This window comes from Scyliorhinus canicula, chromosome 14 (assembly GCF_902713615.1).
Source record: "Scyliorhinus canicula chromosome 14, sScyCan1.1, whole genome shotgun sequence".
NCBI lineage: Eukaryota > Metazoa > Chordata > Chondrichthyes > Carcharhiniformes > Scyliorhinidae > Scyliorhinus > Scyliorhinus canicula.
This window is the reverse complement of record NC_052159.1, coordinates 74,064,089-74,080,181: the sequence shown is the minus strand read 5'-3', so window position 1 is coordinate 74,080,181 and position 16,093 is coordinate 74,064,089. Positions and strand designations below refer to the sequence as shown.

The following is a 16,093-nucleotide window of genomic DNA, read 5'->3' as shown; positions in this document are numbered from 1 at the left end:
GTCAGGGTTTCAAGCGGGGTCAGTGTCAAGGCTGGCCCTCATTTGTGTTAACCCACTCGTTCGAGCCGGCAAAGTTAGATTCTACATTTGCGGGGTGGAAGGTGAAGGGTCTGGACAGAGTGAGTGATATATTCTGGGAGCGTTGATTTGCCAACCTGGAATAATTGAAAGAGAAATTTAGTTACCTTCAGGTACAAAATTTAGTTCGATGGATGTTTCCGACATTCCCAGTGGTGCCGCCATCATCGTTGCTGGAGAGGACCCTGACGATTTTGGGGGAGGATCTGGTGTCGGTGGAAGGGGTGAAGGCCAAATTAAGAGCAGCATGGTGACACAGTGGTCAGCACTGCTGCTTCACAGCACCAGAGACCCGCGTTCAATTTCGGTCTTGGGAGACCGTGTGGAGTTTGCACGTTCTCTGTGTCTCTAAGGGATTTCCTCCGAGTGCTCCGGTTTCTTCCCAGTCCAAAATTGTGCAGGTTAGGTGGATTAGCCATGCTAGTTTGCTCCTTACTATTCAAAGATGTGTAGGTTAAGTTTAGAGGTTATTCAGATGGGGTGGGGGAATGGGCTTGGGTGGAGTTCGTTCAGAAGTTCGGTCTAGACTGGAAGGGCCGAATGGCTTATTCTGCACTGTAGGGATTCTATCTTTCTATGAAATGGGAGGAGGAGTGGGGCCTACATTGGAGGCGATGTGGAGTGAGGCCCTTCGCAGGGTGAACGCCACATCGTTGAGTGCGTGGTTCTGCCTGACCCAGCTCAAGGTAGTGTCTAGGGTTCACGCTACTAAAGCCAGAATAAGTTGTTTCTTTGCAAGGGTTGAAGTTGGGTGCGAGCGCTGTTCAAAGGGGGCTGGCTAATCATGTTCTGATCCTGTCCCAAGCTTGTGGGTTTTTGGGTCTCCTTTTATCAGCACTACGCTGGCAATCCTGAACATTGAGCTATAACCCTGTCTTTTAGTGGCTATATTAAGGGTTTCGGCGGAGCTGCAGGTGCTGGGGTAGATGTCCTTCCCTTTGCCTTGTTGGTTGCTCGGAGGTGAGTCTTGTTGAGTTGGAGACTGGTTGCGCCACCTAGTGCTTCAGTGTGGCTTGGTGACTTAAAGGAGTTTTTGCACCTCAAGAAGGTAAAATACACCATGAGGGGGTAAATTGAAGGGTTCTATTGCAGATGGCAGTTGTTTATATTGTATTGCAAAGCAATAGTCACTGTTAATTGCTAGAAGGGGGTGGGGGGGTCTGTTTCAAGACCGGGGGGGGGGGGGGGTGTTGCACAGATTAGCTTATTGTTTTAAGTTTATTGTTGTTTGCATTCTTGTATAACATGACAAAAGCTTAATAAAAATATATTTTTTAAAAATACATCTGCTTTTCCAGTTTCTTGCTCTCCTTTAAAACGCGCTTTTTTAAAGTCCACTTTGGTCAAGCCTTTATTCACCTTCAGCGCATCATTCATCTGTGAAGTGTCTTGAGATTCTTTTCTGTATTAAAGCTGCTGTGTAAGTATAGATGTTGGTTTCCCTTTACAGATGCTGACTGACCTACTGCTTATTTAACTGGAACATTGTCAAAGGTCATTGAGTGCCTTGAGCCTGTTCTGTCATTCAGTAAGATCATGGCTGATTTGAAACCATGTATCCACCGTTGCTCCATATCAATTAATGGTATTTTCTAAAGCATTTGAAATGAGGAAAGAAATGTATACTAAGTCACAGGAGTTTTTTAAAATAACAAAAGATGCTCAAGACTTCTCTCCACATTCCTGACAGTCAAACCCTCTCCCAGTTTCCCTTCCCATTCCTGACAGTCAAAGCCTCTCCTCCCAGTTTTCCTTCACATTCCTGAGTCAGACCCTCTCCTCCCAGTTTTCCTCCACATTGCTGCTGACAGTCAAACCCTCTCCTCCCAGTTTCTTTCCCACCACACTGCTACTGCGGAATCAATCTCAGCCCTGAGGCCAGGCTTTGCGACACTGTTGTGAAACGGGTCGCCAAATGGTTGGTTTGCGGCAGTGTTTGGCGGCCTGAGGCCTGATCGCGCGCGGTCGAGGCCGCTTTAAATTTTATTTTCAGACATACATATTTGTTTGTGCCCACGGCAAGATTGTGCTTGTGTGCGTGCAAAGAGGTGGCGGGTGAAGCGGGCCTTTGGACCCCAGGGCCCCGGTAACCATGACTCTGGCTCCCAAGGAGCTGAGCAGCCTGATCGGCATCATCTGTGAGGAGGCGACCAGCAACACCTTCGAGGGCCTGTCCACCGCCTTCCACCATTACTTCGCCAAACACGACCATTTCCGAGTCGGATCCACGCTCGTCATGTTGCTGCAACAGGCCGACCTGCTGCCCAGTCCCCAGCAGCGCCTCACCGCCCTCTACCTGCTCTGGGAGATGTACCGAACCGAGCCGCTGGCCGCCAACCCCTTCGCCGCCGTCTTCGCCCATCTGCTAAACGCCGCGCCGGTGGCCGAGGAGCAGGAGAAACAGCTCCTGGGTAAGACCGGCACACCGTCCCCCTGGGGTGGGTGGGGGGGTCCTGATGCCAGTTCGGCCATCCCAGTGACCAGTTAATCCCAGCAGATACTGAAAGAATGTGTTTGCCAGGGTTTCGTTTTCTAAAAATAGATGTTACTACTTTTCACTTTGTATTCTCATCTTGCACCTAGAGCACAGAACGCAGGCTGGATCCTCCAGCCTCGGCATTGTCGGTGGCGCTGCCCTTCTGAGGAGACATTAATGTGAAATCTTTCAGTTGCTTCACTTGGGTGTGAAGACTTTCACACAGGTCCGGGGAATTCTACTTGATTTCCTGTCCACATTGCAACTGTCCTTTCAGAAGGAATTTGCATGTGGATCGCTTCAAGGCCTTTCTGAAATGTAGTGAGGTGCTATATAAATGTAGGTCGTCTTTAATGTAATTCGATTCTGCAGAGCATGATACAACTTCAGTAACATGGAAATGTAAACTGGAAAACTAGGAAACAGCATGTTCAGACCATTGTTCTTCCAAGTTCAGTTCACATCCAGCTTTGCCTGTTGGCTGAGTTCAGTTCTAGTAGGTGAAAGGACAGGAATATCAACTCCTTTAACAACCTGAACATTTTTCATTTTAGAGGGAAATAAATTATTGTTCATGAACTACCTAATTTACAGTGACCTAAGCTAATTAAATTATCTTAATTGAGTGTAAGTTCATGTGAAATCTAGTGAGTTATTGATGAATGGAAATAATTAGATGTGATTCCACAATTGGACAGTATTTGCTAAATAATCCTCAGTGTGCCAAGAATTACACTGACAACCCAATTTAAGATTGTCAGCCGGACCCAGTGTGGCACATTTGCGTGTACTGGACACCACATATATTAATACTGTACATGGGCCCTGTTCTTTGCAGACAAAAAGAACATGCACATGTATTGTGCCCATAAACAAAATAAGTGACAATCATGTGCTGATTCATCTCCCAGGGCAATGTCTTGACCAATCAGGATCAAGCCAACTGGCTTAAATTTCACATAATGTCTGGTAGTTAACTGCCAGTCAATATCAGCTGGTGCATTCTCCATGTAACACCTCTACCAATCAGAGTCCATTTGGGCAGCACGGTAGCATTGTGGTTAGCACAATTGCTTCACAGCTCCAGCGTCCCAGGTTCGATTCTGGCTTGGGTCACTAACTGCGGAGTCTGCACATCCTCCCCGTGTGTGCGTGGGTTTCCTCCGGGTGCTCCGGTTTCCTCCCACAGTCCAAAGATGTGCAGGTTAGGTGGATTGGCCATGATAAATTGCCCTTAGTGTCCAAAATTGCCCTTAGTGTTGGGTGGGGTACCTGGGTTATGGGGATAGGGTGGGGGTGTTGACCTTGGATAGGGTGCTCTTTCCAAGAGCCGGTGCAGACTCGATGGGCTGAATGGCCTCCTTCTGCACTGTAAATTCTATCAAATTTAGCAACCAATCAATGCTCTTCTCATTCAGTATAAATTGTTGTTTTCCCCCTTGTATTGGTATTCTTGCGAAGTGTCCAGATGAGTGCAAAACGAAAAGCTTTGCATGTCTTTTTTTTTTCCAGTAATACTCCAGTTCCGTACTAACAAATGACTATTAATACTGTTTAGACTTTTCATGCTTTTGTTCTGCTGATGTTTAACTTATTTATTATGTGATTAAAGATTATTTGAACTCCAGACTCGATCTTGACTTTTTTAATGCTATTTGACAGGATTCTTGCCACCTATTACTCCCCCTGAGAAGTTTTTCCTTTCTCAGTTGATGTTGGCTCCTCCAAGAGAGCTATTTAAGAAAACTCCCCGTCAGATTGCGTGTATGGATGTGGGGAACATGCCTCAGTCTGTAGACATTAGTGGTCTGCAGTTGGCCCTGGCAGGTGAGCAAAATTGTTGTACATGCATCAAAAAAGCTGCAGTTACAGTAATTCAGCTGAGGATCCTGTAGACCTAAGTTTATTAAATTGCAATTTTTGTCCTGTCCGCGGGCACTGTCTGAAGCTGGCTAAATGCACATTTCGATTATCAGAACGTGTAATTGTTGTAGCTAAATTGATAATTCTATTTAGAAAATGAAGCCGGAATCACTACCTCAGTTTGAATGAATTTTGAGACATCATTTTGAGGCATACCTCTGTGCTTCAAACTGGTGTTTATAAATCATGATTTGGCGTGAGCTTTAGTTTTTAAAGTGTGCCACTGCTCAGTTTCCCAGTAAAATCTGGCAGGTTGAGGCTGAAAAACAGTATAGCCTAGTCTTGGTCTCATGCTTAGATATTAAGGGCAATGGAAGAAATAATTTGAACAAAGCAACTGGGAAAGTTTCAGGGTTAGGTGAAGAAATTCCCTGCACACAATGAAGAATAGGTCAGACATTTAAAGTTCAGATGACTTGTAAATAGTTTGTATGTCACTGAACATTTTGGCATACTTTGAATCCAACAGTTCTGTAACTGAATTCATTCTACGCTTGCTTGAAGATTTCTTGGTGGTTTAAAAAATGTGTTATATGAACAAGTTGTAATTTAATTGTATTGGACAAAACTGCAATAGAAACTTAATATCATTTTAGTTTCCAAATACAGTACCTCTAGTATAATGAAGTTGACTTGTGCAAGTAAATTTTCTTGTCTTGGTACATAATGCCACACTGACTGATTGCACAGATGTTCTCCAAATAAATGACCAAAGTACCCACATCGGCTTTCACCCTGGTTTGACTTTTGCGTGTGGAGCTGCAGTTGTGGAAGCATTGTGCTGTTTGGATTTGATAATTTTTGTCTACAAAATGTTTTTAGTACGAAACAATAAGTGAATGCTGGAATTACCTAGAACATTAGTTGGTAATCTGTGGAAAGGTTAGATGAAAAAACATTTGTTTGGTAGGAATACTATAGGACTAAAGCATTGTGCTGCAATACTCTAGGAGCCGATGAGAACTACAAATATTTTTCCCATTCTGAATTTGTTGAACCATCAAAACTGAGGCTAAAACAGGATTGTGCAGCAATCACCTCAGTAATTCATAATCATTTTTTGATGGGTGTCTATAGTTTCCAGGAGATTTTGCCTTCCCCACTAAATGGTGTATGGTGATGGGAGAATATCTACCTATCTGATTTTTGTTTGTTGATTTTTTAAAGTGTCATTGTGTTGGTAAGTTTCTAATATTTTTTTTGAACACTTAAAATGACAAGGCCAATTAGATCTTTAAAGTGGCAGAAATTTAGCCAATTTTTTGTTCCCATAATAGTTCCTCCTATCCCTTGTACTTCTTACCCCCAACCAACCCACTCTTTAGTTTGCTTTTGCCAGCATATCCTAGAATCATATCATTGAATTTACAGTGCAGAATGATATGCTTCCCTGCATTTCATCAGTGTCAACATGAGTGTAACATATCATAGTCTGTCTTTTCTTTTTCTTGATGCTGACTGGCCTGTGAGTATCAAGTATTTTCTGGGTTTTGTTTTTAGATTTCCAGCATTTTCAGTAAATGACATGAGAAATCCACTACATTCGGGGAAGGCAATGTGCAGGGAGTTCCCCAATTCCTCAAAATTAACGTGACATAATTATGAACTTTGTAGAATTTGAGTGTCCTTTCAAACTGTTGGGTACAGAATTTATTTTTCGGGGGTTTGTGTATGAGAGTTAGGTATGTGAAACAGTAAAAGGAAAAAAGTCATGTCATTGGCTTACCTAATGTCTGGAAGATGTACTAAGTTATATGTATCATAGAGATTCTGTGTTGAGTAAGATAAGTCGCAGTAAGGGTTTCAAAGGAGAAAAGTTAGTTTTGTTACCTGGAATTATACCCCAGCAAGTAGTGAACACCTTCAAGGAAACATAGGAGAAAGTTACCTGTATTTATCATAGGACGTAGTGGAGCACAGAGGGAATCAACCTCCGTTTATCTGCAACTGTCTTTTACATCTAAATTGACATTATACAATGTACACTTATTCATGATCTTTTATTCATTCTGCAGAGCGCCAGTCTGAATTACCAACACAGAGCAAAGCTAGTTTTCCAAGCATACTCCCTGATCCAGATCCTGACTCTTCCAACTCTGGATTTGACAGTTCTGTTGCGACTCAGATTATAGAGGCTTTAGTGAGTGGACCAAGACCACCAATAGAAAGTAAGTAGTTTTAAATTAGTGTTCAAGATGTTGGCAGAAGTGCTGAATGTTCAACTCTCAATCACAGAACCCAAATTCAAATCTGCCCATTACTTCCAATGGAAGATCTTTTGCTAGCTTGAACACACCTATGCTGCAGGACTGATCTCCAAAATGGACGCCATTAATATCAATCAAGGATACCCAGACCTCCGAACAGATAATGCACGTGTAATATTGGTAGATATATGGCATGGGCTGGCTATATTCCTTTGTTACTGGCCATTTCCCCATATAATACGTCTAAAGTTGGTGCAAAGCTGCAGCATCTTGCTATATATGCTATTTTTAACTTGGCTGCATAGATTTTTAAATTAGTTTAATTTTTTGGTGAGAATTTCCACCCCTTTAACCTGAGGGAAGGTTAAAGGAAAGAGAAAATATAATTCTATCATCTGCATGTTGACGTTACTCAGCCTTCCCATGTACATTCCCATATATTAAACTACGTGTGGTGGTCTCCATGTCCCTTCAATTACAGCTTGAGAACGGTAAAACTGCTGAATCGATTTGCCTTTTTGAAGCAATTAATCTATAAAACAAATTAAATAGATTTGTATTTTTTTTTAAAACAAAGCCTATTTTGGTTTCCTTGGAATAAGAAGACATAGTTTTAAAGCAAAATAAGAAAAGGGCACTTGGTGAACTGAAAAAGCCTGGTGTAATTGTGTTGTTGCATCTGTTATTTGAGGGATTGCAGAAAAGCTAACAAATTTTGCTCCTCAGTTGCTCTATAGGTACAGCTACTGTCAATTTATTTACCTCAAAACAGTTGATTGACGAAACAAAGATACCAATGAGATCCAATTAGAATTTTTGTATACTGCCAAATAACCACTTCCAGTATCATGAAGACAAAGTTTGACTTCCAGGTACATTATTAATGGTTAATCTTGATTTTTGTCTTATCATGTGAAGGTCATTTCCGGCCAGAGTTTATTCGACCTGCTCCTCCACTTCATGTGTGTGAGGATGAGCTAGCTTGGCTGAACCCAACAGAACCTGATCATACAATTCAATGGGATAAAACCATGTGTGTTAAAAACAGCACTGGGGTGGAAATTAAGCGCATCATGGCAAAGGCTTTCAAGAGTCCCTTATCTGCACAACAACAAACGCAGGTAAGTTCAAATAAGTATTACTTTAAACAGCTGAATCATTAGGGGTATCAGTGAGATGCACTACCAACACTTAGTGTTTTGGAATTGCAACATAATCAGCTCCAACCTGTTTGTCCCAATGTCCGCTGTGTATGAGCTATCAGAATGCTTTCTGATAATGAAGAGGGAAAGACAATGTGGTTTAAATTTGGATTTTAACTTTCACATAGATTGGAATAAGAAGATTGGCTTGTGTCAGAAAGATGGGAAACGTCACCATTCAGAACAGTTTCCTGCAACAATCTGTCCTACAACCAACAAGGGAGCAAGTCATATTGAATTTAGTAATGAGTAATGGACCAGATTTACTTAACAGCATAATAGTGCAAGACCATTTATCTAATTGTGATTATAATATGATCAAATTTAACTTTATTTGAAATTGAGAAACGTGAACCAGTTAAGATTTTAGATTTGAGTAAGTCTGGCTTAAACAGGGTGAGATAGAGGCTGTCTACAGCAAACTGGGAAAATTTGTTAATGGGTAAATTGACAGAAAATCAGTGGGAAATCAAGAATTAATGTGATACAAAACAATTTCATATCCCTAAGGGATTAGAGTTTTACCTGTCAAAAAAAAACCTTGGATGACAAAAGAGGTAAGGGACAAATTAAAACTTTAAAATGCAGACAAGAATGTAAAACAAAGTACAGATCCTGCCAACTGGGAGGGTGCAATAAAAACAATAAAAAGTAACAAAACATAATAAGAGCAAAAATAAGGGATTATAAAAATAAACTAGCAAGGGATATCAAAAGTAACAAACTATTTTTACAATGAGGAAAGAGAGGGTTGTCGAGAACAATGGGCCTTTTGAATGTTGGTCATGGTGATATTGTAAATGAAAATAAGGAAATGGCAAACATGTTGAAGAATTACTTTCTGTCAGTATATAAAGTAGAAGAGGATAACATGCGGACATCCCAAGGAAACGAATATAAAATCAGGGTTTGAAACTTTGCAAAATTAACATAAGCAAAATAACAGTAGTGACAAAGTAATGGCACTAACAAGTAATGAGTTCCCAAGACCAGGTGGTTTCTATCACAGGGCTTTGCAGGAACCAGGTAGGAAAGTTACAGATGTCCAATAAAAGTTAATGCAATTTGCAAACCATTCCTTCAGATTGGAAAATTGCAGATCACTCCACCATTTAAGAAAGATGAGTGAGAGAAACCAAGGATCTATAGACAGTTAGCCGAACATTGTTGCAGAACATGACTAAAATCTGTAGCTACGGCAATATTGATTAAAATTGTTACCTGTGAGAATTTTCAGCTGATCAGAAAGAGCCAGCACGGATTTGTAACGGGTAGGTCATGCCTGACTAAACCTATTAAATGTTTTGAATAGGTGATTAAAGTAGTGGACAGGTCAATGTCTATGCATGTTGGACTTCCAGAAGGCATTTGATAAAGTACCTCAAAAGAGACTTAACTGAAGTTTAAGGCTGTAGAATTGAAGGCAAATTGTTGAACTGGTAAGGAAAGTGGCTGAGCAGCAGGTGACTTAAAGTACCTGCCAATTGACATTGCTCTAATTGGCGGATGTGACTATTGTTTTTTGGACCATAGGGATTTGTGTTGCAACCCGAACAGTTCACCATGTTTTATTAATAACTTAGATGGTCAGATAGATAGCTACCTATCCAATTTTGCTGATGACGGAAAAATTGCAATGCATTGTAGATGGAAGCATAAAATTGCAAATATATTAATTTAAGGTAAGTGATTGACAGAATTGTACAAATGGATTTCAATATTGGCAAATGTGAGGTCATCCATTTTTAAACCCAAAAAGGAGAGAACAGGGTACTTTACAAATGGCAAAAAGCTAGAAACTGTGAATGTCCAAAGAATCCTGGCTTATGGGCCAATGTATACAGATTACTAAACGCTGAAAATAATTTAAAAGCTTAATGGAATGCTGGCCTTTATATCTAGAAGATGATGGTACAAGAGGGGTAGTTGTTATACTACAACTACACAGACTACTCTGGTGTACTGTGGTCAGTACTGACCACACATTTTAGGAAGGATACATTGACCTTGGAGTGAGTGCTGTATAGGTTTTCCAGGATGATGCGTGGACTCCGGGGATTAAATTGTAAAGTGCGATTACAGAAACTGGTTGTATTCCTTGGAATTTAGAACATTAAGGAGCAATTTGATCAAAGTTTTCAAGCAATAAAGCGAATTGATAGGCAGATAGAGTTAAAATATTTCTGCTGGTTGGGGAATCCAGGACAAGGGAACGTACCCTAAAATTTAGATCCAGGCCTTTTGGGAGCAAAATTAGGAACTCTGTTGCTTTGGATAGTTATGAGTGTTTTGTCTTAGGGAATTAAGGAATCAAATGTAGAATTTGATATCAAATTTAGTTACTGAAAGTTGTTAACTTGAATGGTAAAATTTCAAATAGAATAAAGGAGCAATAAGACCTTGGTGTGAAGAAGGTATGTAGGTGAATAAAACTGCAGGTAGAAAAAAAACATAAAAGCAAATGGAATCCTTGTTATTTGTATCTAAAATTATAGAATACAAGAGCAAAGGGACAATGTTTGAGTCATTTTTGAACAGAGCTAAGAAAATTGAGAGGTGAGCTAATAGTTATTCAAGGGAAAATGGTGCTATGTTGTCAGAAGGTAATAAATGGGGATAAAGGAGTAAAGCTGAATCCATAAATTATTTTAAGGGAAATTAATTGCTTGAAAAGGTGAAATATTAAAGGGAGTGGGAAGTCACCAGCAGAGTGAGAAGACTAGCTTAAATAAAAACACTGGAACACATTTGATGGGCTGAATGGTATGTAAAATTTTGTGATTTCATAGTCAAGATACAGAATTGTGGGGAAGAGAGAAAGCGGAGGAGGAGAATATTATTTTGAGATAACCTGATCAATTTCTATACTTATTGCAACGAGCTGAATTAAAACAACTTGTGCTTGTATAGAATCTTTTATGTAAGAAATCATTCCAGTATGCTTCACGGGAATGTTAGCACACAAACACCGACCCACATAAAGAGATATTAGGAGGTGTTTGAAGGCATGCGCCAAAGGTAGGGATGGTGAGCATCTAGGATGCATAAGGGACCAAAATTAGAGAAGCACAGCGATCTTGGAGGGTTGAAGGGTGAGAGAAGGCTGTAGAGATGGTGGGATGGGAGGAGTAGGCTATGAAGGAAGTACAATTGTGAAAATGCCATGGTATTAATGTACATATACTCTATAAGATTTACAGCCATGATGTGGAGATGCCGGCGTTGGACTGGGGTGAGCACAGTAAGAAGTCTTATAACACCAGGTTAAAGTCCAACAGGTTTGTTTCAAACACTAGCTTTCGGAGCACTGCCCCTTCCTCGGGTGAATGACCATACCTCTTCATTCACCTGAGGAAGGAGCAGTGCTCCGAAAGCTAGTGTTTGAAACAAACCAGTTGGACTTTAACCTGGTGTTGTAAGACTTCTTACTAAGAATTACAATTTGCTATATACTATAAGATTTTGTATTCTGTGTTGGATCATTATTCTTTTAAGGCAGTAGATCTTCTAACAGGTACAATCTACTATTTCAAGATTATGCATAAACGTCTATACTAAAGCTGAACTGCTTTTAAAGTATTTGTTGCAGGTCTCTTGCAAAACAATCCCTTTGATGACATTGCATGGGGAGAAAATGAGGGAAGGAGGCAATAACATATGCTTAGATTCATGAATGTTAAAAAGTTAGAGTTACCTAATTTCTTCCAGTGGTTAAAATGGTCTTCACAATATTTCTATTTGTTTTATGTTAATTTTCTAAATACATATGTAATGCTTAAAATAAAAATGTAACCCTTCAGCAATAATTACTGGGTAATCATCTGATGGTGTGTCTGAAAATTGACACACGTCTGTTGTACCTGAGTAACATTGAGTTTTTACTTTTATTCCCTTCATGGTAGCTCCTTGGTGAATTAGAAAAAGATCCAAAGCTTGTTTACCACATTGGTCTGACTCCTGTCAAGCTGCCTGATCTGGTGGAAAATAATCCTTTGGTTGCCATAGAGATGTTACTGAAGCTAATGCAGTCGAGCCAGATTACAGAGTATTTTTCTGTACTTGTGAATATGGATATGTCCCTTCATTCCATGGAAGTTGTAAATAGGTGAGTTGTGTGCTTTTTCCCCCTCCAATTTTCTTTGATTTTTCATCTATTACCACTGCTTTCCTGGGCATATTCCACATAAAATGGTAGTAGTGCCTTACTCCAACCCTCCTCCTTCATTTGTGAACCTGGACAGTGTACTGACAGGCGCCATTCACCACAGCACTTTTGGTTGACTCTAATCATCGTGCCAATTCTGTCTTCAGTTGATAGCCACATTTCAAGTAGGGAGTCACTCGATAGTCAAAAGATTGAAATATTAAAATACTCGTGTGTCAACATTTAACGTTGTCTTTACATTTGACCAGTCAACATAAAAAATGCTGCAATTCTATGAAGGGTAATTTATTTCCAGACTAGATACTTTGTTCTCAACATCTTTTACATTTGAATATTTTAGACATTTGTTTCCTTTCTCCTACAATCCTACAATAGAGATGTTGACTTCTTACAGAATGTAAATCAATGGGCACAAGTCGCCCTCCTGTATCTCACAGGAGTGGCAGCTGTTTACTTGCGTTCCTTGGCAAGCTGTTCAACTGCAGGGAGCATAGTAACTAAACTCTATTCTTTCCACACAAATTCACATCCTGTAGGGATCACTAGGTAGTGATTCATCAATGTTCTTTGAATTAAAATTGGCTAGCTCTTTTTGGTTTAAGTTCCGGGTTTTGTCATTAATTACTCCTCGTTATCTTATTTGCAGGCTAACCACTGCTGTTGATCTTCCCCCGGAATTTATTCACCTCTATATTTCAAATTGTATTTCCACTTGTGAACAGATAAAAGATAAATACATGCAGGTAAGTAACTTGCTATGTGTAGTTGAATTGATAAATCTTTTTTTTAGTAGCTGATTTGGTATACTTCCTTGCCTGTTGTACAGATATTCTGGGAATAATTGGAGAACGTTTGTTGAGGTTTGACATGTATGAACCAACTGAGAATTGAAGTTGCATTTTTCCATCTCGTTTCTGGCCTTCAAAAGCTTATTATATGCATTTTCATTTTCTATGTTTTTTTCTCTCCTTTTCCTCGCCTTCTCTTCCACAGCAATCCACCTTGTCCCATCGCACAGTCTTCCATTCTTGCTTGATTGCCTTCATCTTGTTCAGTTAGGAGAGACATTTTTGACATGAGTGCTTGACACATTGTTTCTCCAACTTTTATATAGTGTTCACTCTATTTGATACTTTGACGTACCAATTTTGTAAAAGCTTGAACGAACTATATACTTAGAATTTGTAGCTCTATCTCAGGAAGAGAAATCCTTACCTTACAATTATATGCTCAGGTAATGTTTGACTGAGCACCTCAACAAATAACATGCATATCATGCATATTGTTCAGTTATTTTATCTCCCATAATTGATTTATGGAGGGAAGCATAAAGGATGTGGCTGAAAATATGAAATCACTATCAATAGGAACACAAAAAGGATAGGTAGGCCATGAGCAAGTTATTTTGTAAACGTTGGCAGGACATGGCTCATGTCAGATCATCTGTCCATTCCAAAAAGTACTCTTTCTGATTTTGAATAGTCAAGCTTCAAATTAACCTTTGCCTCCAGTTTTCAAAACTCAGAGACTTTTATGAACAAACGTCTTCAGTATTTGGATAAAATGAGGTTTAACTAAGATTCCCCTTTTCCTTTTTTGTTTTACCCCAGCCATCCAGCACGATTCAGTGATGGCCTGTGGGGGAATGGGTAAATAGAAGAAGGCAACTTCTTGGCTGTGCCCAACACTTATCTTTGCTTAATGAGTCCCTCGGGATCAAGGATAACTTGGCTTCCACACTGGTTCAGTGGATTCTGAGAAAGCTGATAAGTCAATGCGCACTCTGCAATACTCAAGGCAGGTGGTGCTTGAAGGGTTGGGTGAATGGGTTGCTTTGAGGTTTGTGCAGTTTCCCTGACATCTTGACTTCGCCATGTTCTTGACAAATTCTCTTGTTATGTTCAGTGCCTTCCTGAAAGAGCCTTTATCATTTTGGTCAAGGCCCCTCGTGATGGGCAATGATGTGAAGATGCCGGCGTTGGACTGGAGTGAGCACAGTAAGAAGTCTTACAACACCAGGTTAAAGTCCAACAGGTTTGTTTCAAATCACTAGCTTTCGGAGCACTGCTCCTTTACCTGAGGAAGGAGCAGTGCAGTGCTCCAAAAGCTAATGATTTGAAACAAACCTGTTGGACTTTAACCTAGTGTTCTAAGACTTCTTACTATGATGGGGAATGTTTGTGCTTTTCAGGGATGCTTTAAGGACTAAAGCATTTTTTCTACCCTGAGTCTTTCTGGTGAGGTTAAATATCAAAGCTCAACATTTAATGTCAACACAAGAACTAGATGGTGCCCGTTATGTAGTAAAATATCCCAAGAGCGGCATCAAATAAAATTTGGCACCAAGCCACATAAGTCGATAGATATTAGGATGGATAACTAAAGGTTGATCGAGGGACTATATTTTAAGGAGCACTAGGCAGAGAAGTAGACAACTTTAGCAAGGGAATTCCTTAGGTTTAGGGCTTTGGCAGCTGATGGCATGGCCATCAGTGATGGGATAATGAGAATTGGGAACATACAAGAGGCCAGAATTAGAGGAGTGCAGTTCTCTCAGAAGAGAAGAGGTTATATAAAGGGAGAGATGAGGCCAGAATTAGAGGAGTGCAGTTCTCTCAGAAGAGAAGAGGTTATATAAAGGGAGAGATGAGGCCATGGGAGGGTAATAGCAAGGGTGAGAATTTTAACTTTCCAGACCGGGAACCATTGTAGGTACGCTGCACAGAGGCGATCGGTGAATGGAATTTGGTGAGAGAAGATGGTGAAGAGTTTTGGATGAGCTCCAATTTATGCAGGGTGCAAGATGGAAGTTTGGCCAGGAGTGAGGAATAGTCAAGTCAAGGCTTATATATGAAGAATAGTTGATTGGGTCTGCTGGCGCTGTCAGAATTCTACCCTAACTGGAGTCAACACCATTTGGAAAGGAGATGAGAAAAATGGAAGGAAAAAAATTAAAAGAAATCCAGTCATTTAAAGAATTTAGATTTAGAATTTGTGCAATTTTTTTCCCAGCAAACAATTGCATCTATGCTGTATGAATTTTTTATTGCTCAGAAGATGTGGAAGTTAGCTACCTGATAAACCTTTACTTATGGTGCCGGTGACAGTGTACAGCAAACTAACTCGGTCTGTTATCTTCTAGAATCGTTTGGTACGTCTTGTCTGTGTCTTCCTCCAATCTTTAATCAGAAACAAAATAATCAATGTCCAGGACTTGTTCATTGAAGTACAAGCCTTCTGCATCGAGTTCAGCAGAATACGAGAAGCAGCTGGCCTATTCCGATTGCTGAAAACACTGGATACTGGAGAAAATCCATCAGAAGCAAAATTAAAATAGTGCCAGACAGGATTCAAAATTCCAGAAGACTTAAAAGGCCTTTATCGTATGTTGGAATCATTTCAGTGGTTTCAGTGCATAATTGAAAGATAATTAGTTTGTTTAAAAACAATAAGCCTTTCCTAAGCAGCAAGTTTGCTCAAATGGGACCTGATTTATTTTCTTGTTATACAAGTGTACAAACTGATACTGATGAGCATCTTGGTCACTTTTCGGAGTAAAGTTGTTGCATTGCAATGCACATCACTTTACTGACTCCTATTTAATTTGTGGTAGGATATGCTTTCTATAAGAGAAAACTGTGTTAACCAGTTTATTTCTGTTCTCTATATCATATGTATATACATGTTTCAGATTATTAAATGCATAATAGACAAAGTTAGGTAAAGTACAAAAGTAACAATATGTGCACCATGTTTGAATTGAGAAGTTCATGGATGTTGATTATAAAGTCTTTGTTTTAATTAAAATGTTGAAATATGAAGCTATCAACATTTTATTGGTTACTGATACTTGAATGAAGAATCGAGGTGTGAAGATTGTATAGTGCTGGCCTACTGGCTGAAACTGGGTGCAGCGGATGACCCTGCATCCGAATAGTGAGGTCTAGGATTGCAAGAAATTGGTGCTGACCTCGTCTAAATTGTTGTACTTCCTCAATCAGTTCACCCAATTGAAATATGCAAGTTTAGGCCATCTATTTCA

At 39.9% G+C, this 16,093-nt stretch overlaps 1 protein-coding gene across 1 annotated transcript; it reads left to right on the top strand.

Annotated features, from left to right (window-relative positions):
• Positions 1–1,984: 1,984 nt before the first annotated feature.
• On the top strand, positions 1,985–15,876 carry cnot11 (CCR4-NOT transcription complex, subunit 11). Its single transcript, XM_038818252.1, has 7 exons — positions 1,985–2,489; positions 4,217–4,381; positions 6,493–6,645; positions 7,603–7,805; positions 11,789–11,991; positions 12,698–12,794; positions 15,194–15,876. Exons 1-7 carry the CDS (start codon positions 2,171–2,173, stop codon positions 15,386–15,388), a joined length of 1,335 nt encoding a protein of 444 aa, XP_038674180.1. The 5' UTR covers positions 1,985–2,170; the 3' UTR covers positions 15,389–15,876.
• The last annotated feature ends 217 nt before the right edge of the window (positions 15,877–16,093 follow it).